Source organism: Pelodiscus sinensis, chromosome 7 (genome assembly GCF_049634645.1).
Source record: "Pelodiscus sinensis isolate JC-2024 chromosome 7, ASM4963464v1, whole genome shotgun sequence".
Classification (NCBI taxonomy): Eukaryota; Metazoa; Chordata; order Testudines; family Trionychidae; genus Pelodiscus; species Pelodiscus sinensis.
Window position 1 is genome coordinate 10,637,335 of NC_134717.1, and position 22,356 is coordinate 10,659,690.

The 22,356-nt window shown below is 42.3% G+C and overlaps 1 protein-coding gene and 1 long non-coding RNA gene across 8 annotated transcripts in view; both read left to right on the forward strand.

The window, feature by feature from the left end:
* KALRN (kalirin RhoGEF kinase) overlaps nucleotides 1-22,356 on the forward strand; it is a 790,448-nt gene that overhangs the window by 314,485 nt on the left and 453,607 nt on the right. For all 7 annotated transcript variants that reach the window (XM_075933149.1, XM_075933142.1, XM_075933143.1 and 4 more), the window contains exon 5: nucleotides 7,088-7,600. In XM_075933149.1, the coding sequence (XP_075789264.1) occupies nucleotides 7,088-7,600 (513 nt within the window). The remainder of the gene's footprint in view (nucleotides 1-7,087; nucleotides 7,601-22,356) is intronic.
* On the forward strand, nucleotides 14,578-16,273 carry LOC112543797 (uncharacterized). Its single transcript, XR_003087037.2, has 2 exons — nucleotides 14,578-15,150; nucleotides 16,024-16,273. It is a non-coding gene; the product is annotated as an uncharacterized LOC112543797 (long non-coding RNA).

Genomic DNA, 22,356 nt, shown 5'->3' on the forward strand with positions numbered 1-22,356 from the left:
ATTGTGAAAGGTATTTATGCATTGCTGTGCTCAAGTCTGCATTGTGTAACTGATTTTGGAAATAAAATATCATTTTCACAAGGGATTTAGGCTCCTAAGTGCCTAACTCATTTTTGAAAATGAGATTTTGTGTCCTAAATAAGGTAGACATTTCAATGCTAAGATCAGCAATGTCTAAATACTTTTAACAATCTGGGCCTTAGACTTGATGTGTATCTATATATTTTCATTACGTTAGGTTACTTGTAATTTACAACTGAGTCTTTTGCCTGGCATGTTAACTTTAACAAGCTCTTTTTTCAGGTTTTCCAAGTGGAAGCAATCAAGGGTGTGCTATGTAATTATTGAGGATTTTATTAAGTTTCCTTTTGCTGAAAGTAAATCTGCTATATTCAGTTAAGGATTTTTGGTCTTTCTAGAAACTTGAGCTTCTTACTTAAATTGAAGCAAAATTCTGGTATGCAAATGGTTGATAGATCAATTGCTCTACACTATGCAATTAGTTGTTCTTTTCTGCTCCATTTCTAAAATAAGTGCCCACATGCTTGGTTGATTTACTCCAATGTAAATCCATTAATTTCAGGGAGTTTCTGTAAATTTACAGAACTGTAACTCAGAGCAGAATTTGGCTCATAGTCTATAATACTGGATGTTGAATTGCCTTTTCAACTATTACTCTAGTTTAACTTTTTTTAAATCCTGTTGAAGTTAGTGGGACATCAGCATGTGCTCAGAATTGAGATTATGCTTAAACTGAATACAAATGGACTACTGCATTGTTCTAATAGTCAGTCATGACTCCAGATAGTAGGGGCACTCCTATATGTTCTCTTATGGCATCTGCTGTCTGTCACAAATTAAGAGCACTTTTGTTTTGAAAGTGCCCCTCGGGCCTTTACTCTGACTGCCATGCTGTTCACTGACATGTGGATGCCCTGACTGAATTCCTGATGCTGCTATTGGAAAATATTATATAGGCTTAGGAATTGGAGCAGCTACCTCTTCACATAGATCCCTCACTCAAAATAATTGTACTATTAAAGCTAAAGCAGAGCATGTAGTATACAGCAGGTGCTAAGATATATTTACTGAACTTTGATTTTATCGTTTTTCTCCCCACCTTTGTTTTTGGTGTAGGTGTGGGGCAGGGCTTGTATGCCTTAAGGACAGAACTGCCAATGCTGATTTTACACAGCCATGGCAAAACACAATGGGATAGCTCCTCAGCTGAAGTAAATTGGCATAGTGCTTACCAGTGGAGGTAAATGATTGATCTGAGCAGAGGATATGGCCTGATAAGTACTGATATCAATTTTAAGGCCAAATTCTGCCTTTGAGGCTTGGTAAAGTAATGCATGCAATCCAAGGCAGAATCTGTCCCTTTGTGAGGGCTGATTGCTAATGTTGTCACCCTTCCGGTTTCACCAGGAGTCTCCTGGAATTGGGCTTTATCTCCTGGAGGCTGCTGAAGTAAAACTGGGAGATTTTAAAGTGCCAAAAGTCCAGTGGTATAGTGGGACTAAAGCAGGTTCCCTACCTGCCCTGGCTCCACATGGCTCCCAGATGCAGCTGGCATATCCCTGTGGCTCCTGTTGGGAAGTATGAGGGTGCATTCACTGCCCACACCCTGAGCACTCTTGTTGGCTAGGACCAAAGGCCAATGGGAGCTGTGGAGTTGGTTGACATATGCAGGCAGATGCAGCATGTAGAGCCACCTGGCCCCTGCTCTTTGGGACTACAGGGACATGCCAGCCACTTCTGGGAACAGCATGGGATGAGGACAAGCAAAGAGCCTGCCTTAGCTACTGTGCCACCCAACTGGGAACTGCCCGAGGTAAGTGCCACCTCGCTGGAGCCCACCTCCTGACTCCCTCCTGCACCCTAAACCACTTGCCCGAGCTCCTCCTGCACCCACACTCTCCCCCACAGCCTGTACCCTGCATCCATTTCTGCACCCTAGTCCTTTGCCTCTGACCCAGCCCAGGCCCCCTCCCATGCTTTGAACCCCATGGGCCCAGTATGAATCCTGCACCCTCACCCCTCCCCTAGCCTGGTGAAAAGGGAGTGAGAGTGTGGGAGAGCAAATGAAGGAGGGGGGTTGGAGTGAGAGTGGACGAGGCCTTGGAGAAGAGAATAGTTAGAGGGCGGTAGCAAGGGTGTTTGGGTTTGTTTGATTAGACTGTTGGCAACCCTACTGATTGCTTTCATTTGAAGTCGTAGAAATCTCTGCTATAGCCAATTCTGCTTCACAGATGTCATTTTCCCATAAAGGTAAGATAAGCAATAAACTGTTGCCAAGGCAGAAAGAGCAGGACAGAACTTGATTAACTAATGCAGACTCCAGGAACTTCCTGTCACTGTGAGGAATGGCCGAAGAAGCCTCATTATCATTAATACAGAAGGGTTTTCAATTATTATTTTCTTTTCCTCCTGAAAAAGTAGCATAAGTGGGCAATGATTTTTATTGATTGCATTTTACACGAAAGAGAAATGACAGTAGATAGGTTCCCTTGGCTTAACCCATCCATACCTGCTGAACTTAGGTAATGTATTCCTCTCAAACAATTCTCAAAGGAAACAAATCTGAATAACAAATTTGCCTGCAGAACTCTTTAAATAAAAAGTCCTCCTGCCATATCATCATGTCAAAATGCTGATAAGAGAGAGAATGTATTGAAGCGTCTTGGCAAACAGTGTTTTAGCAGTAAGAAGAGCGCTTTTTTTGACAAGTAATCATACTCCAAATTGAATTATCATATTACTCCTGTAAAGGGTCATTGTACAGGTTGACAGGTCCTGTCATTCTAATTGCCTTTTAAAAATTGCATATTTACCTTTACGCAGTCATCCTGAACGCACTGAAATGATCCTGTCCGCGAAGGAACCCTTACAACAGAATTTTAAAATAGACCCTCGGGTGACCGGTTTGCTTGTATAATAATCTGACCATATCATCAGTAAAAAGGCTATTTTAATATATAACAGAGTTCTCTGAAATACTTTTTATCTGCAAAGGAAACTGGAATAACAATCTGGATTTACCCTCACACAACCTGTGTTGTTGGACAAATTCAGACAAATAGCTTTCAATGGAAGTTTTTCCACTGACTTCAGTAGGAACTGGACCAGGCTAGAGATTTAAAGAAGTGACTTGATATGATTTTGGGTGCCTCAGTTTTTTGGGTGTACAAATCAAGACATCACTCGGCCTGGTTTTCAGGGGTAGGGTAGTCAGCACTTTCTGAAAACCAGGCCCCATTAAGGACTCCCAAGGTGAGCACCTAAAAATGGAGGCACCCAAAATCACTAGAGCACTTTTGATAAAATTTTCCTGTATTTTGATAAAAAGAATATACATAAAATGAATGTGAACAGCTATCCCCCAGTAGGCCATTACCCATTACTAAATCCAAATTCTGAGTTGCCTTCTGCACATCAAAGTCCACTGGAATAATTTGAAAGAAAATGTAAGTGGCTGTACAGTCTCTGAGCTGCATATAAAGCAGATAAGATGAGTCAGTGCAGGGTGGATTGATTTAAACCAAGATTTAAATCACCAAGAAAAACTCATTGATTTAAATCGAATTTCCAACTGATACTTTTTCACGTATTTCTTAAACAATGGTGCAGTTCTGATCACTAAAACATGTTAATTTAGAACTCAGTACAGCATTTTACAATATCTGTGAAGGCTATACTTTGTGTCATTTTTTTAGATAACTGGATTTTTATTAATTTGGGGCGGTACATAATACTCATTACCTGTGTCAAGCAGCAGATGCAGCAGAAGTACACTAGGAATGGTAAGAACCGAATCACATACACAAACACAACAGTGCTTACATTTTATTAAACTAAATTTTAAATGTAGCATAACTCTTTCACATTTGCAATTGCAGCAGTCTTCTGAGTTGCCGGCTGACAGCGGTCCTCAAACTTTTTTTTAATGTTCGTATTTTATTAACTCTAATAGACAAGTACTGAGAGCAGTACATTTACATTACCCTTAAAACTTCTACAACTAGTTACCACTGTCATTTTGATTAATAGACTGAAACAAAAACAGGAGTTTTCCAGGTTTTTCAATTCCTTTTTCAATCAATTTCTTAGATTTGTGTGAATGATACTCAATTATGAAAATATTCTCTATGTGCCTGCAGAGGAAGCTACTGCTGGGAAAAGTTGGCTTAGCAATTGAAGGAACTCTATTCGAGGTGCCTGGCTAATGATTCCCACCAATACAGGGGAGTGATGTTGTTCAAAACATCATCAGTAAACATGTACTGATTATATGGTTTAGCCCTGAACTTTATTATAACTGGAATAACTGAGAAGTGATCTTGAGATGCCCATGCCATGGCAGGATCCTCATCTTCAGAAGTTAGGCCTCTCCCTTTCTATGTGGAGTTAGGAATGTTTGCAAGAAAACGAGGTGGAGTTAGTGTTTGATCCATTCTCTTCTTTATTGCCTGTAGTTTAACTTTCTGGTGAGGTACTTTTGTCAATGTCTCTCAAAGTTCCTTCCCAAATTTCAACAGCATCAACAATGCAGCAGCAGTTTCTCTGAAGTTTGTTTATAGCTATGGCTAATGTGTCTTAGTATACTGAGGATATCCTCTATATTTCTCTTTAGTCCAGTTTTAGATACTTTGGACAAGATACTTCCATCTATTTAATCAGGATTTTCTTCACGAAGTGTTATCACGAAGTGTTATGAGAATGGGCCAATTCTTAATAAATTGTTCAAAACAATCACCCTCAGAATTCCACTGAACATTCTGAGGGAGAATTAATTTGGATCCTCCCACCCTCTTCATTGAAGCTGAAGCAAAATGGTTGTTATGGAAATATTTTGTGACTTCAGCAAACTTTTCTTTTATTCCTGAAGAAGGCATATTTGAGTCTTTGGCTAAAAAATTCATTAAATGGGCACCGTGGCCGTATGCTATTAAGGGAGCATACTTTCTATTCTTATCGTCTCATCTTTGCCCTGTTTGAAGCCACTGTCTATGACAAAACTGTACATGTGACAGCTGAATTTTTATTCACCGTTTATTACAACTTTTACTGTCACTCATTTTAACTATTCTGTTGTGTGCACATTTCCGGATATACCTGTTGTTTCGGAAAGATATGCAAGTCCATCTTCTGTTGTCACACATGCACATATTAGTGGATTACTGTGTACATTGCTCCATGCATCAAAGCTTAAACTGGAAAATTTCCCCCTCAATATTTCTTGCATACTGTTCAAATTACACTGTATGTAGGAACCTTCCACCAATGCCTGCTCTACTAGGTGAAGTGTAGACTCATTGTAAGGACTCAACCATTACAATGAAGGTGGAATAAGCACCTTTGAACTAACTGGCACTTCTGTTTTGTGAGAAAACAAGTAAAGGATAGGGTTCCCTTAGGAAAGCTGAGGTATTCTGAAATAAAATAGGTAATAGACTTATGGCATACCATTATGGTCTGTGGCCACAATGTTCCAATATAAGGGGCATGCATTATCTAATATAAAATAAGAAAACACTCGCTGGCAACTGGCAACTCTACATTTCTCTTACTGCAATTTTCTGTATTGTACGCTTGGGTGATGGATTCTAAAGCTAGTTAACTAATTAAACAAGCAATAAGGATTAGCTAAGTTAATTTTTTTTTCTAGAAACATCCAATATAGCAAAAAGCTTGGGAATTTATTTGTGAAATCACATTTATACTAAAAGGCATAGAGAGAACCATGAAGAATGATGTATTGCAAAGAGAATTTAAATTACTAACCAGTTGATTCATATTGTTCTGCAGACTTATTCACATCTTCATCACATCATTTTCTCCCAGTAAGCAGTTTTCCTTATGATGTTTCATTCTTGCAACTAGATCCTGCATCGTCTTTCACTGCTTACATTTGACATGTTTTCCTTTTTACCCAGGGAATGAATTTCTTCAAAATATTCCCCAGCAGAGTCTCTATTATGCCCAAAAGCCATGACAGTTTTTCTGTGGCAAATGTATGGGGGAATATTGTAACCTGTGTCTGTGCTGAATGTCTTCCCTTTTTCTTTCCAGTACTCTCAACTGTCCTTTTTATGTTGCCTCCCTCTTTTCCCATATATTGTCTCTGTCTTAAGACAATGTCTACCATGACATAAGCACAAAACAAAAACAGTCTTACCCAGTCTGTGTCTTTTTTTGCATATTACATTAGTCTGCTGAGAAACAGAAATTGAAAGACCAGAACTTTCAAGATCCAAAATCTGGTAGTTAGGCTGGGCAGACTAGAGCCATCAATTCATTTTTCTGAGACTGTTAATATAGGTGTAGCATGTTTGTGATGAAATTTAATTTTAACTTATTTTTAAATTAGAATTTTAGTATTTTACTGATGATTTAAAAAAAATAAAATCAGAATTTGTTCATCTAAATCTGTTTTTTGTAAATCATTGATTTCTATCCACCCTGAATCTATGTAATATCATGTATGCACTTAGGAAGTTAGCATAGCCAGTCTTCAGAAAGCATACTTTGATGCTCAGTTAGAAGATGAGCTTTAGGTTAAAGTAATCTCTGCAGAAGCATTTTCAGATGGTGAGTGTAGCTAAAAATAAAATGAAACAAAATTTGATTTTAGTAACGCTCTCCAATAAGACAGCATCTCCACTTACTGGAGGATTGACAGTCTGGCGATCAATTTTCTGGGGTTCAATTTAGCGGGTCTAGTAAAGACCCACTAAATTGAACTCTGAGGGTGCCCTCGATGATACCGATACTCCTCACTGTCGAAAAGAGTAAGGGAAGTTAATGAGAGCATTTCTCCTGTTGAACTCATGCTGTGGGTTCACCCCAGAAAATCAATGCAAAGTGCATCAATTTTTGCTGCCAGTGTAGACCTGGTCTAAATAAAAATAAGCGGTTTAAACCTGGTTGAGTTAATTGGAATTAGATATAGTCTCTTGTCTTCTCTAAAAATTTTCGGTGATGTATTCATGAGGGAAATAATCCATTCATGCCATTTACAGATTCCAGGATTATTTGTGGTTGGTCAATGAAAGCTGATTCAGATTGTATAATTTCCCCCCCTTAGACAAGTATGGTCTCCGTTGAAGGCCTAGCAAAACTTGTGGATCCTTCCCAGCTGACTGATGAGTTTGAAGGCTCCTTGGATTATAACCATGATGAATGGATAGAGCTGCGGGTTTCCTTGGAAGAGTTTTTCAACAGTGCCATCCATTTATTATCAAGGCTAGAGGACCTCCAGGAAATGTTGGCTAGGAAAGAATTTCCGGTTGATGTAGAAGGGTCAAGAAGGCTGATTGATGAGCACACACAGCTTAAGAAGAAAGTGATCAAAGCTCCTGTGGAGGAACTGGACCGTGAGGGCCAAAGGTTGTTACAGTGTATAAGGTGCAGCGATGGTTTTTCTGGTAGGAATTGCATTCCTGGGAGTGCAGACTTCCAAAGTCTTGTGCCAAAGATCACCAGTCTCTTGGACAAGCTGCATTCAACCCGACAGCATTTGCATCAGATGTGGCATGTTCGCAAACTGAAATTGGACCAGTGCTTTCAACTCCGACTCTTTGAGCAAGACGCTGAGAAGGTAAGAAAATAACTTCAATAGTTTTATTGAGCTAGAAACATACAGGTATATGACCATGTTTTTCTATATTTAGCCATATGAGGAATTACTGAGGGAATAAACCTCACGTTACCAGCAGATATGCTTTACGTGACTCGTCAAACAAAATCATTGAACTAATTGTTGGAAGTTGCAGGCATAATGAGATCCAAGAATAGCCTGCCAGTGTCAGTTAATCTGCTATTTCTACTCACTGTAGGTATAGTTGTTAGGCATTAGCATAAAAAATTGGGCTTATATTCAGTTACTTTTAATTTTTATGAATTAATCTGTGTAACCCTGTGTCTAAAGAAGAACAACAGAGTTTGATTCACTCTGATTGTTGTTTTATTTCTAGCCACATGAGGAAACATATGTAACTACAGATAAGTTTTTCTTGATTGTTATTCTGATCCATCTTTTCAGTCTCCCTGTCCTAGAGAAGAGTGGTAGGATGTATAACTGGTAGGCTTTTTTAATTAATGGAACTGAGTACCTGAGATGGAAATTGAGTTTCACTATGGGGATTGTGGGTTAGACTTAACTAAACACATGATTAGACCAAAAAAGTGGTCCAAACTACCATAATGTATTTGGTTTCATTAAATAGCACATAAGGATGGTATTTGAATTTGTACCTGATGAGCCAATGCCCAAGACGCATCCTATTCTTCAGCATGAGATCATGTTTGAAATTTTATATAAACAGTACGTTGTACAGTGCAGTCTTTTTGGAAACTTAAAATTTCATTTGACATCTTAATACTGCACAATAATCCAAAGTACACACACAGGTCTTATACAGTATATAAAGAAATCTACATATGTAAGTAATGTGGCTATACCAAGAGAGTTGCATAATATATCAAAATTGATACAATTCAACTAGAGTTATATCCCCATTTCTTCCTTGTACAATAAAATAATAATTTAAAAAGCTGAGGGAAGGGACAGAGAGAATACAGTGAGGCAGGGTAATTCATCCATGGTAGCTGAAAAGATAATGGCTAAAGCATCACTGTGCAACAGACATAAAATACTCTGATGGGAAACTGTCTTCCTAGAAAAATCTCTTATTGGTCAGAGCCCTGGTTAGCTATATTGTCGACTTCTCAAGTCTGGTGTTCATGGTAATGTGTAGTAGTTAAAGTCAGGTTGGCGGTAGGGGAACTAGGCCCTCCTATTTTTCTGGGTTCCAATCCAGGGCCCTCAGACAGGCAGGTCAAGTATAGTTGCCAGGTGTCCGGTATTTCACTGGACAGTCTGGTTTTTGGGCCCTCCATCCGGTAAAAAAAATCCAGAAAATACCGGACACGTGCAATGTCTGGTATTTCCTGGATTTCTGGCTGGGCGCCAGACGGAAGTCTGGCGGGGGCTGGGGGAATGGCTGGGAGGTGGGGCACAATCAGCGCTGGGAGCCCTGGCTGTGTCTGACGCCTTGTGGAGGAGGAGAAGCCTTGTCCCTGCTCCTCCCCCAGCCGGACTCACTCGCGCTTCTCTGGACCGTGCATGGGACTGACAGTGCCCCGGGATCTACATGTGCCCGGGTCAGTCCCGTCTCCCCCCGCTTCCCCTGACCCTTCCCGACCAGGTCTACTGCCCCCGAACCTCTCCCGGCCACCCCTGCTTCCTGACAGCCGGTTCTTCTCCTCCCGACCTCCCCTGGCCAGCCGCGCTGTCCCCGACCCCTCCCCCATCTCCTCCGGCCAGCTGCGCTGCTCCCAACCCCCCCGCCTCCCGCCAGCCCCACCCCCTGACCTCCTCCCCATCTCCTGTGGCCAGCCACACTTCCCCTGCCCCCGCTAGGCCCCCCCCCCGATCAAGTGTGTCCAGTATTTTTTCTAAACCTACCTGGTAACCCTGCTGGTCGGGTATATGACCAGGACTATGATATCACCCAGCCTAATCACTAGGTTCCTTCCTACTGTGTTCCTAACTCTCCAAATACATGATGAAGGATTGGCTGCAGTGCATCTTATCAGAAAAGGATCAGGATCCTCATGGGCAGATGCTCCTCTCTTCTGGTGTGGCTTGGGGTCTGAATTGAGATCTGCTTTGGATGGTGTAGGGTTTCTCTAGATTCTTTCAGGAGTTACCAGGTCAGGTCTGCTTCCTCACACTGACCATCTTGACTAAAATGTGCTGTGACATTTGAAGCTCTTCTTGCACTCAGAGCATTCTCAGCAGCCATGGCTGGGTAGAGCCTCCCATGCAGTGGTGAAAAGAACTTTTAAAATTTCTTACTGGTACTGTCCTATTGTAACCCAGGCCCCTTACAGGCACTGTCCTATTGTAACTCAGGCCTCTTACAGGCACTGTCCTATTTTAACCTGATCCCTGCCACCTCTTTAAATTGTTCCCTGCTGGCTTTTGCTGTATCTCAGCCAGCTCTTGCCAGAGCTGCACACCAGGGCACACTCACTTTTAACTCTGCTCCTGTGACCAGAGCTACTCCTTAACCTGCTGTTTCCCAGAGTGAGATTTGTACTCTTCATCACACATTCATATTAAATTACAGTATCATCTGATTTAACAGGCTTCTTATTGCACATTGTACTGATGTGAACCTGTATCTGTGTGGAGTGCACCATACTGATTCTGATCTATAATGGTGTGTCAGGTATGGCTTTTGGCAAATAAAGAGCAGTTGAAACTGGCTTTGCCCTTTCATGAATAGTCGCTGCCGTAGATTTAAAAATCTGGGCAACAGAGGCAAGATATTTTCAGTGAAGAAACTTTAACTCTGAAATTCTGTTGTTCAGTGTTTGTCCATCAGAGCCCAAATCTGTGGGGGACTGAGCACAGTGTGTGACTCATGTTTCATTTGCATTTGCTAGGAGCTGAGGTTTATACTGGAAAGGCTTCTAAGCTAGTCTGGACAGAAAGTTCACTTACTATGATATTTTTAATAAATGGCAAATTAATACCTGCACTTAGAGCTTTTCGAAGAAACACTGTAAAGACTAATGAAATAAAATCTCAAGTCATGCAAAGCCAGACACAGGGCGGAATCCTGTTCTTACCCCACATACAAAATGCATCTTACAAGAACACCTACAAAAGAGGGAGGCCTTTCTGATATAAGAATCAAATAGGGAAGACCATGGCTTACTGAGCTACAGGTTCAACTTCTGACAAATTGTGTACCATACAGTTTACTAAAATTAAACTGCAGCAAGGGAGGTTTAGGTTGGACATTAGGAAAAAGTTCCAAACTGTCAGGGTAGTCAAACACTGGAATAAATTGCCCAGGGAGGTTGTGGAATCTCCATCTGTGGAGATATTTAAGAGTAGGTTAGATAAATGTCTATCAGGGATGGTCTAGACAGTATTTGGTCCTGCCACGAGGGCAGGGGACTGGACTCGATGACCTCTCGAGGTCCCTTCCAGTCCTAGTATTCTGTGATTCTATGTAGTATTTTACATGAGGCTCTAAAAAAGGGATCCTGTCTAGTCTGCATAGCCATTTAAGAACAATATATGAGGAGGGAGTTTCCTGGGTTCAGCACAGAGGAGTTTACAAACCAGAAAATAAAGAAAATAACCTGATTGCATCTAACTAAACATTCCTTGTTCAATTACATATCAGTTGTTCCAAAGTTCAATCCTTTCTAAGAATGGATATTGGTGAAAATTCTATGCTTTATTTCTGACTCAGTCCATCTCTGCCCCAGTTTGTGCTCTGAACTCACAAAAAGCCCTGGAGCAGGCAGAACCTGCTTTTCAATTCAAATCTCACACTTTCTTCCCATTGGCTCTCCTGCCAACACTTCCTGGATACCCTCTGTCCCTGGGTTTAACCCTTTACAGTCAATTAACTGAATGGCTGGGATGTCTAGAAAAGGGCACCTATCTATCACAGGCGCTTTGTAATGTAAATGATTATTTCAATCATTATTAATATCAGTAATATAATAATAGTGGATAACAGCTAACGTATTATATAATTGAATTAATGACAGTAAAAATGTGGTAGGATCAGAGGCTAAAACAAGGAAAGAACAAGTTAACAATTATTTAGACAAGATAGATGTCTTCAGGTCACCAGATCCTGATGAAATACACCCTAGAATACTCAAGGAACTGACTGAGGAGCTATCTGAGTCATTAGCAATTATCTTCAAAAAGTCATAGAAGTTGGAAGAGATTCCAGAAGACGGGAAAAAAATGAATATAGTGCCCATTTATAAAAAGAGGTAAAAGGATACATAGGGAATTTCAGACCAGTCAGCTTAACTTCAGTTCCTGGAAAGATGATGGAGCAAATAATTAAGCAATCAGTTTGGAGGCATATGGAAGATGATGTGATAGGTAACAGCATGGATTTCCCAAGAATAAATTGTGTCAAACAACCTGTAAGGGAGTGGAAAATAGAGTGCTTGGCACCCCAGAGTTCAAAGAAAGTCTCTGGACCCAGCTAGCTCTGCCCACTGTACCTGCAACCAATGCCAGGCCTGGAGAGGGGAGTAAAGGAAGAAGCCTGGTTCAGTTTGGGGCTGACTAACAAGGAGGCAAGAGCTTGGTTTGGTGATCTGAGGAAACAAAGTAGAGCTTGCAACCCAGCAGCCACAAGAGCAAGTAAGCACCTCCCCCCAGCCATTAAGAAGCAATGAGCTTAAATTGCTGCAAGGACAGTTTAGATTGGCCATTAGGGAAAAAAAAGCCTTCCTAACTGTCTGGGCAGTTAAGTACAGGAATAAATTGCCTACGGAGGTTGTGGAATCTCCATCACTGAGGTTTTTAAGAGCAAGTTAGACAAATGTCTGTCAGGGATGGTCTAAATAATGCTTGAGTGCAGGGGACCGGATTAGAAAGTCTCTTCTGATTGCCTCCAGTCCTACAATTTTTTTATTCTATTACTTTCAAATAGAGCTTCCTCCTATAGCTTCTTATTGCCCAGTGCCATTTTTAAGCAAGAATGGAAAATTTGTAGGAATCCAAAATTTCCATTTCTTCCCAGTTCATGAAGAGGGAACCGTTTGGAAGAGTGGAGAGACAACACAATACAATAGGGTAGTCAGCAATGTCCCCTGTAATTGTTTCCATCCATGTGCAGAATAAAATTTTGATGCGCATTGAGACATGTGTGACTGAGCACCACCAGTAGAAACAAAAAACCTAACTGCAGACACTCTACTAATCAGATGAGCAGCATTGGAATTTCTCCTGAGTGGCTGCACAAACGCACAGCTTACAGGGAACAATGATGTCCAGACATCAGGTTTTTGACTGGAATGCCTAGTTGAAAAGGGACTGTGCTGCTAAAAGTGTGATTGGCAGTGCAGTGGGGTAAGGTAGGCTCCCTTCCTGCCCTGGCTTCATGTGGCTCACAGAAGCAGCTGGCACGTCTAGCTCCTATGCACAGGGGTCAGGGGTCTCCATGCACTGTCCCTGCATTGAGTGCCAGCTCCACAGCTCCCATTGTGCAACTGCCAGGCTGTGTGCTTCTGGGAGTCACCTGACGGTAAGTGCTGCCTACCTGCAGCCCCCTCCTTTACCTCAAGCCCCTGAGACCCCTTCCACCCTTTGAACCCTTTGAGCCCAGCTTGGAGCCCATTATTGCACCCAAACTCCCTCCCAGATCCCACACCCCACCCTGAGTGCCAGCTTTGAGGCCCCTTCTGCACCCTAAACTCCTCATCCCAGAGCCCACATCCCCAGCTGGAGCCTGCTCCTTCTCCCATATCCCCAACCCTCTTCTCCAACCCTAAGGCCCTTCCTGCACTCCAGTCTCCTCAGCCCCAGCGCAGCCACTCTTCCTGCATCACAAGCTGCTTATCCCTGGCTCCACCCCTGAGCCCACAACCCCAGCCAGAACCCACAACACAACCCACTCCCTCAACATAGAGTCCTTCCCACACTCTGAACTACTTATTTCTGGCCCCACCCCAGAACCCACAATCCTCTGCCCCAGTCTGGTGAAAGTGAGGGAGAGTGTTGAAGAGCAAGCGAGGGAGGGAGGATGTGGGTATGAGCAGGGGCAGAGCCTTGGGGCAAGGCGAGGGTTTTCATTTTGTATGAATAGAAAATTGGCAGCCTTACAATACATACCTATTTGCCTGTGACAAATTAGGTTCTTTCCATGTATTACTGGCAGATGCCCATCTGAGAGCCTGCACTGGTTATCTGGGGCCCTCTCAACTAGTCAACCAACTCAATGCTACCCATCCCGAATATGCACATCATGGTTATTGTGTTTTGAATATTGGCATTATGATGCTTTAACATGTCACAAACATCCTCATGTTAGAATACGGGCTTAGAAGAGTCCTGTGAGCAGATACTAGAGTACACTTCAGGTTTGTGTTTGTCAGATATTCTCTGAGCTTACCAGTAAGAATATGATCTTTGGGCATGGTGGTGGGAGGCCCTCACAGAGATTCTGAGAGGGAGCAGGCAAGAACCTCTCCTTAAACAGCCACTGGTGACTTGTATTTTAACATGGGTGGAGATCTGCAAACGTTTATAGTGATGTTAAGTCTTGCTGGCAGCTGATTCCTTTAGAGAGTCTGTATTAGTGTACATTAAATAGGCACTCAAGAGACTGACTCAGATTTTCTAGGCCCTGTACTAGGCTGTGCTGTTCTAGCACCCCCTTCAGAAGAGGTTGGACACTGTTTCTGGCTCAGAGTGCAGAGCACAGCTTTCTGACTGTTCTACTCAGGACAGCTGCCTGCTTCTAAAGGGAATTAAGGTAGTCCAAAAAAAAAAGTCAGTGTGTTTCCATAACCCACAAAAAGCAGAGGTCTAGGCCTTTGGGAAGACCAAAAGAAAAGAGAGAAAGAGAAAAATACCAGCCTTACTCCTTATTGAGAGGGCTTTCAGTCAAGGCGCAGTCCACTTCCCCAGGCAGCAACCCCTGCTTCCAGGGGCCAAGGAGCTCTGATTTATAGTCCTGCTTCTTCCAAATGCTGTGCTGCATTAGGGATCCTCCTTTCTATAGGGATCCTCCTTTCTACAGACCTGCCCCCATTCAGGGTTAGTAGGCCACACAAATTGCATTGGTTTGAAGCTTTATACCCAGAGGAACTTTTTAACTCCTTTCTGATGGGGGAGAAGTGGAGAGGAGGGACAAAGCAGGAAGAGAACAGCAAGAGGGGGGAGCATATAAAAGACCAGTCGGTAGGCAGCATAGGGAGATATGGTCATCCTAGTCATTTTAGTAACTAAGCACCAAACCTTGATTCAAGTACTGTGTGACCTGGCTGAAAAGCTACCCTTGCCTTCTTATTGGATTGCAACAGAGGAAAGCCTTGTACTTTCTTAAAGCGGGAGGGTCAGTTTGCTGTGACTTGTTTTCTAATATTAACCATATACCATACTTCACAGATTCTTAAACTCCATCATAGATGTGCAGAGTCCATCATATAAACAGCCACTGCTCCTAATGTACTGTGTGAGTGTGTGTTTAAGGTTAAAGGGTCCTGATCTCTCAATTAGCCTATTAAACACTGCCCTCTCCTGATAGGTGCAGAAGCAGTAGGCAAGAAAGTTCTGCAGAAGGGACTGGGTTTTCCATACCCCTGGGGGAGGTATGTTACTGTTTTTTTGTAACCTGGATCTGTCCTTCATTTGGTCACCACTGAATAATGACTCTGATAACACTGCAAGTTCAGCGTGCTGTGTGAGAAGTTGAATATAAACTAAGACCTTAATATCTCTCTTTGGTACTTGAGTGGCATTTTAGAAACCCAGTTATAAGAACAAAGGGATGGAGAACAACTTTCCATTCTTCACATACACCTCTGTCTAAGTGGGCTAAGAAAGTGCCTTCATTTGCCTGACAAGCATTTCTATTAAGATTGGATGGAGAGAGTGAAACAAGGGAACATGTCAGGGAGGAGGACAGGTACTTCGTTTTCAGGGTAGATTATTTTTTGAGTCTCTCAGTATTTTTATACCATTAGTATTGCCCTCAAAGCAAGGAGATTCCCTCTTGTCACCACGTGTGAGGATATGTTTAAGTTACTGGGTAGTCACTTAAATTATTCAAAGCAAAGGGCTTCTGAGCATCTCTACCTCCCATGACAGTCCACCTTTCAGTATTAGTATTTTTTATGAAGAAAATCAACTGCATTTTCTCAGGATAGGGTTAGTAATCCTATGATGTCTGGGTCAGCCCAGTTGAACCTCTTTCAGTGTCCACAAAAGTTTTAGATACCACCAAGAATGTAACAGTGTTTTTTCTACTGAGTGATTAGCAGCTTCAGGCTGGAACCAGACGGTCTGTAAAGTCGTCATCTGCTATGTAGCTCACACATTTACTGGAAGAAAGGGAGGGGGTGGCAGTCCCACTCAGTGCTTCTGTCACTGGAATAGCTTGGAAAAGGAGCGCAGCTGTCTGTGGAGAAACTTATTTCTCAAGTCAATTATTGTTTGGTTTTTTTTCCCCCATGGTGGGGCAGAAGGAGGACAACAAATATATCACATGGAGCAAAAGCACTGCACCAAGATTGAATCTACAGATGGCGACTAAAATCTTCTTGCGGCTCAAGTCACCAGACAGTGATTCAGTCAGGTCAACCATGTGGGGAACATTGGCAGAGTAATTCACATACTATGCAATCCTGACTGAAACGAGCTGCTGATAAATAACATACTGCAGCCTCCAGTCTCTGACGCTCATTGACCAATAAATTAATTCTTTTCCAAGTATATATTCACATCTTTGAACCAAAACTAGCTAAGTGTATTTGTACTGGATACATGTTTTTAATCATCAGTAACATATGAAAAATGCAGTTTGGGTCTAAGCGGAATATTGTTTAAAAGAAAACCACAGTCAACATAGATGCTAGAAATATCTAAGAAATGTTAATTGGCTGGTTGATTTTTGGAAAAGGAGGATAAAAAAATCAGGAAGCATACACATGCCTTATACTTGAATAAATACCAGACAAGACAAAAAAAAACCTGTGTCTTTATCAGGTTGTGTACTTGCCAATCCTTCTGGAAATATTTTAGGATTGGCTTCCACCCCGAATTTTTTAGGCATTTCCTGATTATTATGGGGTGGTCCAAATCCTCTTTAATATCTCTATATATCTGAATGGGAAATCATCATTATGGTGCAATAAATATTGACCACAAATATACAGACAACATGGTTATCTGCTGGGATTGAACCCAGTAACACAAGCCTGTATTATTTGAGGTAAGAAAGAATTCCCTTTGCTGTAACCGGCATGCTGTGATAACCATAGGGGCCAGTCATCAGTGGGAGACAAGACATGACATATGTCTGAGCACACATCTGTCCAGACACCTCAGTGTATTTCAAAGTCCATTGGAAAAGATAAATTCCAAAAAAAATGGCAACCCTAGGAACATGAGATTGTGATGGGGTGTATAAAATCCATAACGGAAATGAAGGGGTTAGGAGCAACTTTGGACTGAAATACCTGTACCCACCTGTAGAGCATGCTCCAGCTAGAGATGGAGCTTAAAAGGAGCCAAACAGCTCAGAAGGGGCCTAACATGACAGGGAGTGAGACCTAGCTTGACAGCTCATGAAGAATACTACGTAAACCTTTCTGTGAGAGAAAGACCCTGCATGCTGAGCCCAAAGAGGATTACAATTCACTTGCTTTCCTTTTCTTTCCTATTGTGTTAAAATGTCTGACCTTAGTGAGATGGTGTGTGTAGGAAGCAGCCAAGAGGTGCTGCACATTGCTTCCTTGGGCCAGAACATGGTGGAGTGGGAGGCCAGGTCTCCCCTACCAACTGTCTTGTTACTTAAGACACAAAACTCGGTTCTGTTCAATATCTTCATCAACGATTTAGATGATGGCATAGAGAGTACATTTATTAACTGTTCAAATAATACCAAGCTGGGAGGGGTTGCAAGTGATTTGGAGGATTGGGTCATAGTTCAAAATGATCTGGACAAACTGGAGAAATGGCGTGATGTAAATAGGATGAAACTTAATAAGGACAAATACAAAGTACTCCACTTAGGAAGGAACAATCTGTTTAACATGTACAGAATAGGAAGTAATTGTCTAGGAAGGAATACTGCTGAAAGAGATTTGGGGGTCATAGTGGATGACAAGTTAAACATGAGTCAGCAGTTTGACACTGTTGCAAAAAAAAGCAAACATGATTCTGGGATGCATTAACAGGAGTGTTGTGACAAAGACACAAGAAGTCATTCTTCTACTCTACTCTGTGCTGATTAGGCCTCAAAAACATGTGGAAAAATTGGAGAAGGTCCAGAGAAGAGCAACAAAAATGATTAAAGTTCTAGAAAACATGAGCTATTAGGGAAGACTGAAAGAACTGGGTGCTGTTTAGTTTAGAAAAGAGAAGAGTGAGGGGACATGATAGTGGTTTTCAAGTATCTAAAAGGGTGTTTTAAGGAGGAGGGAGAAAAATTGTTCTCTTAGGCCTCTAAGGATAGGACAAGAAGCAAAGGGTTTAAATTGTAGCAGGGAAGGTTTAGGTTGGACATGAGGAAAAACTTCCTGCCTGGCAGGGTGGTTAAACTGCCTACGGGGGTTGTGGAATCATCTGGAGATATTTAAGAGCAGGTTAGACAGACACCTATCAGGGATGATCTGGACAGTACGTGGTCCTGCTGTGAGGGCAGGGGACTGGACTTGATGGTCTCTTGAGGTCTCCTCCAGTTCTAGTGTTCTATGATTCTATGAAAAAAAAACCCTCTTAAAGCTTTCTCTTTTGGAAACTCAAAGAGAATAAAGACTTGGCCAACTCAGCGACTGAGGCTGTACACCTGAAATGGTTGGTAAGCAGACTGAAGGTGTTGCCCTCCTTTTTGAAGATGAGGAGCTTGATGCCATCCTTCAGATTCTGTTTCCCCAGAGATGGATATGGCTAATGTGAGATTGGACCAGAGGGTTGGGCTAACACCCACCGAAGGCAGATCACTGCAGACCAGTGAAAGACATTGGAGGTGGGGGAAGTAGAGACAATATTCTAATCGCTGGGTGACACTACCAATGAACACTGCCCATAGAAAGACCTACTGGGTAAATTTCATTTGTGGTTGGGTTGTAAGCATCAGCTTTCTGTTTGTAGAATTATAGTGGGTGGGATATGTTAAAGACTATATACAGGGCTGGCCCAACCATATAGGAGAACTAGACAGTTGCCTAGGGCTTTAGGCATTAATGGGTACCAAATCAGACAGAAGTGAATTTGTTTTCTATTTAAAAATATATTCATATGTTATCTCTTAAAAAAGGAAGTAGACAATACAGTACTTGTAAAACAGTGCTGCATTGCTATGTCAAAAGTTGAGTTACATTATTTATTTCACATTGTGGAGCATGGCTGTATATGTAAATATAGTTAAAATGTGTCACAGCATAGCTTCAAAAGAGTGCCGTCTGGGTTTTCTGCCTGAAGGCGGGGTGTGGCAATTCAGTCATTCTCAATATCACAGTTTTGGCTAGTCATACAGTTCAGACAGTGTTACTCACTGCTTAGTGAAGGCCGGTTAGCAACCCACAACATCTGTTCTATCATGTGACAAGCCATAATCCCAAAGATACTGTGCTCACAAAGAACAACTTATTGTCTTATTCATGAAAGCAAAAGCAGGAAAAGCAAAGTTCTAAATGTTTTAACAAATAGTTTGCCCAGTGCAAAAGGGTTATAACTCAAAAACAGACTTCATTCTATATCAAGGAATACAGATTTTCATAGCTTCCCAAAAATCGGTTCCTTGGGAAGGAAGAGAGTTGCAACTTGAAATGCACCTGTTTATAGCAATGACCACAAACACTGTGTACAACTCAAAACCATCAGAACTGTAAAATGTCAGCTACTGGGTGGTTTACCTTCCTTATATGATGTAGTTGTGTTAGGGTCAATGAAAAGTAGAAAAAATCAATAAAAATATTTTTTTATTTTTACATTATTCATTTCAAATGTCAAGTAAATAATGGTAAAACTTCATTCTAGACTTCTAATTTTTCTCTGTATTGAATGTGGGGGAGGGCACTAAAATCATAGTTTGCTTAGGGCACCAAAAAAACAGTCGGGCCAGACCTGGCTATATATTAAAATGGCATTTAGTGTGGCTTGAACTGGCATTTCTCCACTCAAAGGCTGGCAGGCAGAAAAATGCTGCTCACTAGTATTGTTATGCCTAGTTGCCCCCAAGATCTAATATCTAGGATGCCAGTAAGATAGAGACATGTAGGATAGTTCTTTAAATCAGTGCAAGACCGGATTATTGGGATTATACTTTCAAAAGAACTCGGTCTCCATTTAGTCACCCAAATGAAGAACAGATTGTGAAAAGAGCAAGATGAACTCATTTGAAAAGCTGGCTACTTATTTGGTGCTTAATATTCATCCAATAAAGAAGGAAATTTGGGGTTAAAGATCAATCATGGATGGCCCTGCACCTGCTCCCATTGAAGCCAGTGGAAAAAACTATTGATTTTCCGAAGAATAGAAAAAGCCCTATTTGTGTAATATTCTGAAGTTGCAAGGGAAGCTCCATATTTCCCGTTATATGGTCTGACCTACTGAGTTGCTGAGTGATTCTTCAAAGATTCTAAGAATCTTCAATTCCCATGGAAGTCAATGGCTGTTGTGGTTGTTTAGTAGCTATCAAAGTACAGCAGCAGCATGTGAAAGGATTATTCCCCTCTGGAGAGAAGAACATTTATGGGCTCCACTCTGTCTCTCCAATTTTGAACATTTGGTGAATAGCAGTAAGCATGCCTGCAATGTACCCTGTATGTTAAGAAAAAGGACACTAACTCTATTGCAGTGCAAAAGTAAGTAGTACAACTGTGCTGCCTTTTCTTTGGAGAGAGGGGATCCTAATTGTGCATTCTTAACCAGGAGTATCAAACATTTCTACATTAACTGTTTCAACTATTACTTCTTTTTTGCTACACTCAAAAATTCTGATGCAGTATGTGCTGTAATAAAGTGACATTACAGAGCTGATGACATGATCCTTCTTGCAATTAGGAAGCAGTTTATTTTATTACAGTCCATTAAGAAGAGCAATAGTAAATGTCTCCTTAAAAACTGCTGTCAGTGCTTTTGTGCAGAGAGGCATTTCCTGGAAATGGATCCTCAATGGCTTTCTGGAATAACAGCATGAAAAAGATTAAAAAGATCAGCAAGAGGCAGTGGTGCTGGCACAATTTTTATAGTGGGGGTGCTGAAAGCCATTGAACCAAACTGTAAACCTTGTATATAATGTAATCCTCTTCAAGCCAGGGGGTGCAGGAGCACCCGTATAATCCCTAGTTCCAGCACTTATGGCAAAAGTAAGATCACTTGTGGCATCTTCCTTTTCCAAACTCATACTTATTTTTCCTTCTCTCAGCAGCATATTTTGAAATGAAATAGCAGAGTACAGGCAGTCCCCGAGTTACGCGGATCCGACTTATGTCGGATCCGCAGTTACGAACGGGGTTCCTCTCCCTGGTCTCCAGCAGACCAGGGAGAGGAAGCAAAGCGGCGGAACACGTGGGCAGCGGACAGGGCTGTCCGCTGCCCACGCGCTCCGAGGCTTGGCTCTGCTTTGCCCCCCCCCCCCCATTCCCCTGGTCTGCAGACCAGGAGGACGGGGGGGGGGGGGCAAAGCAGAGCAAAGCCGCGGAGCACGCGGGCAGCGGACAGCCACGGCGCGTTTGGGCTGTCCCGCTGCCCCTGTGCTCCGTGGCTTTGCTCCAGACACCTGTGGTACAGCAGCTGGGGCGCTGCCAGTTGGTCCCGTAGCGCCGCTCTGGGCGCTACTGGACCAACCGGGCAGCACCCCAGCTGTTCTGCCCCACGCGTCCTGATTCAGCCACTGCTGGTCAGATTCAGCAGCGGCTGAATCAGGACGCCTGGGGCAGAGCAGCTTGGGTGCTGCTGGGTTGGTCCAGTAGCGCCGAGAAGCGGCGGCGCTACTGGACCAACCCAGCAGCACCCCAGCTGCTCTGCCCCAGGCGTCCCCAAGTCAGCCGCTGCTGAAACTGACCAGTGGCTGACTACAGGAAGCCCCTGCCCCGGGCTTCCTGGAATCAGCTGCTGATCAGTTTCAGCAGCAGCTGACTTGGGGATGCCTGGGGTTCTTAAGTTGAATCTGTATGTAAGTCAGAACTGGCGTCCAGATTCAGCCGCTGTTGAAACTGATCAGTTTCAGCAGCGGCTGAATCTGGACGCCAGTTCCGACTTACATACAGATTCAACTTAAGAACAAACCTACAGTCCCTATCTTGTACATAACCCGGGGACTGCCAGTACTTTGATTTCTAGGTATTTTGACTCTACTGGGATTGCTGACAAGATTGGAATTGGTATTAATTTTTATTGTATGGACAATTGCCCACTAAGAAGGCCAAACACCCATGAAGGTTTGACCACTGTTGATCCAGATTTGATTTGGACCAGCAACACAGCAGCAGAATGCACAAGAGATGGAACATAGGAGCAGAACATATGAGGACTGCAAGTAGAAGATTGTGAATTGAGGCTGTTTAGGAATTGAATTCCTGAGGAATTGAATTCTCCTAAGTCCTAGTTTGTTACCTTTAACAGAAGACTGTCCTTGTTTCAGTGCCTTGTAGCATTCTGAGTCAGTGAACCAGGCCAGTGAGAGGGGGATGCCAAGCATGCTTTCTAAGATAGGGCTGAGAATGTGATTTCTACGGCATTTAAAAGTGAATCAGATCTTGTGTGTGGGAATACAAAGTACTTATCATAGGCGTTACTGGTTCTTTTATCAGCGTTAGAGATGAGACTTGTTTGCTCTAGATTTCTTT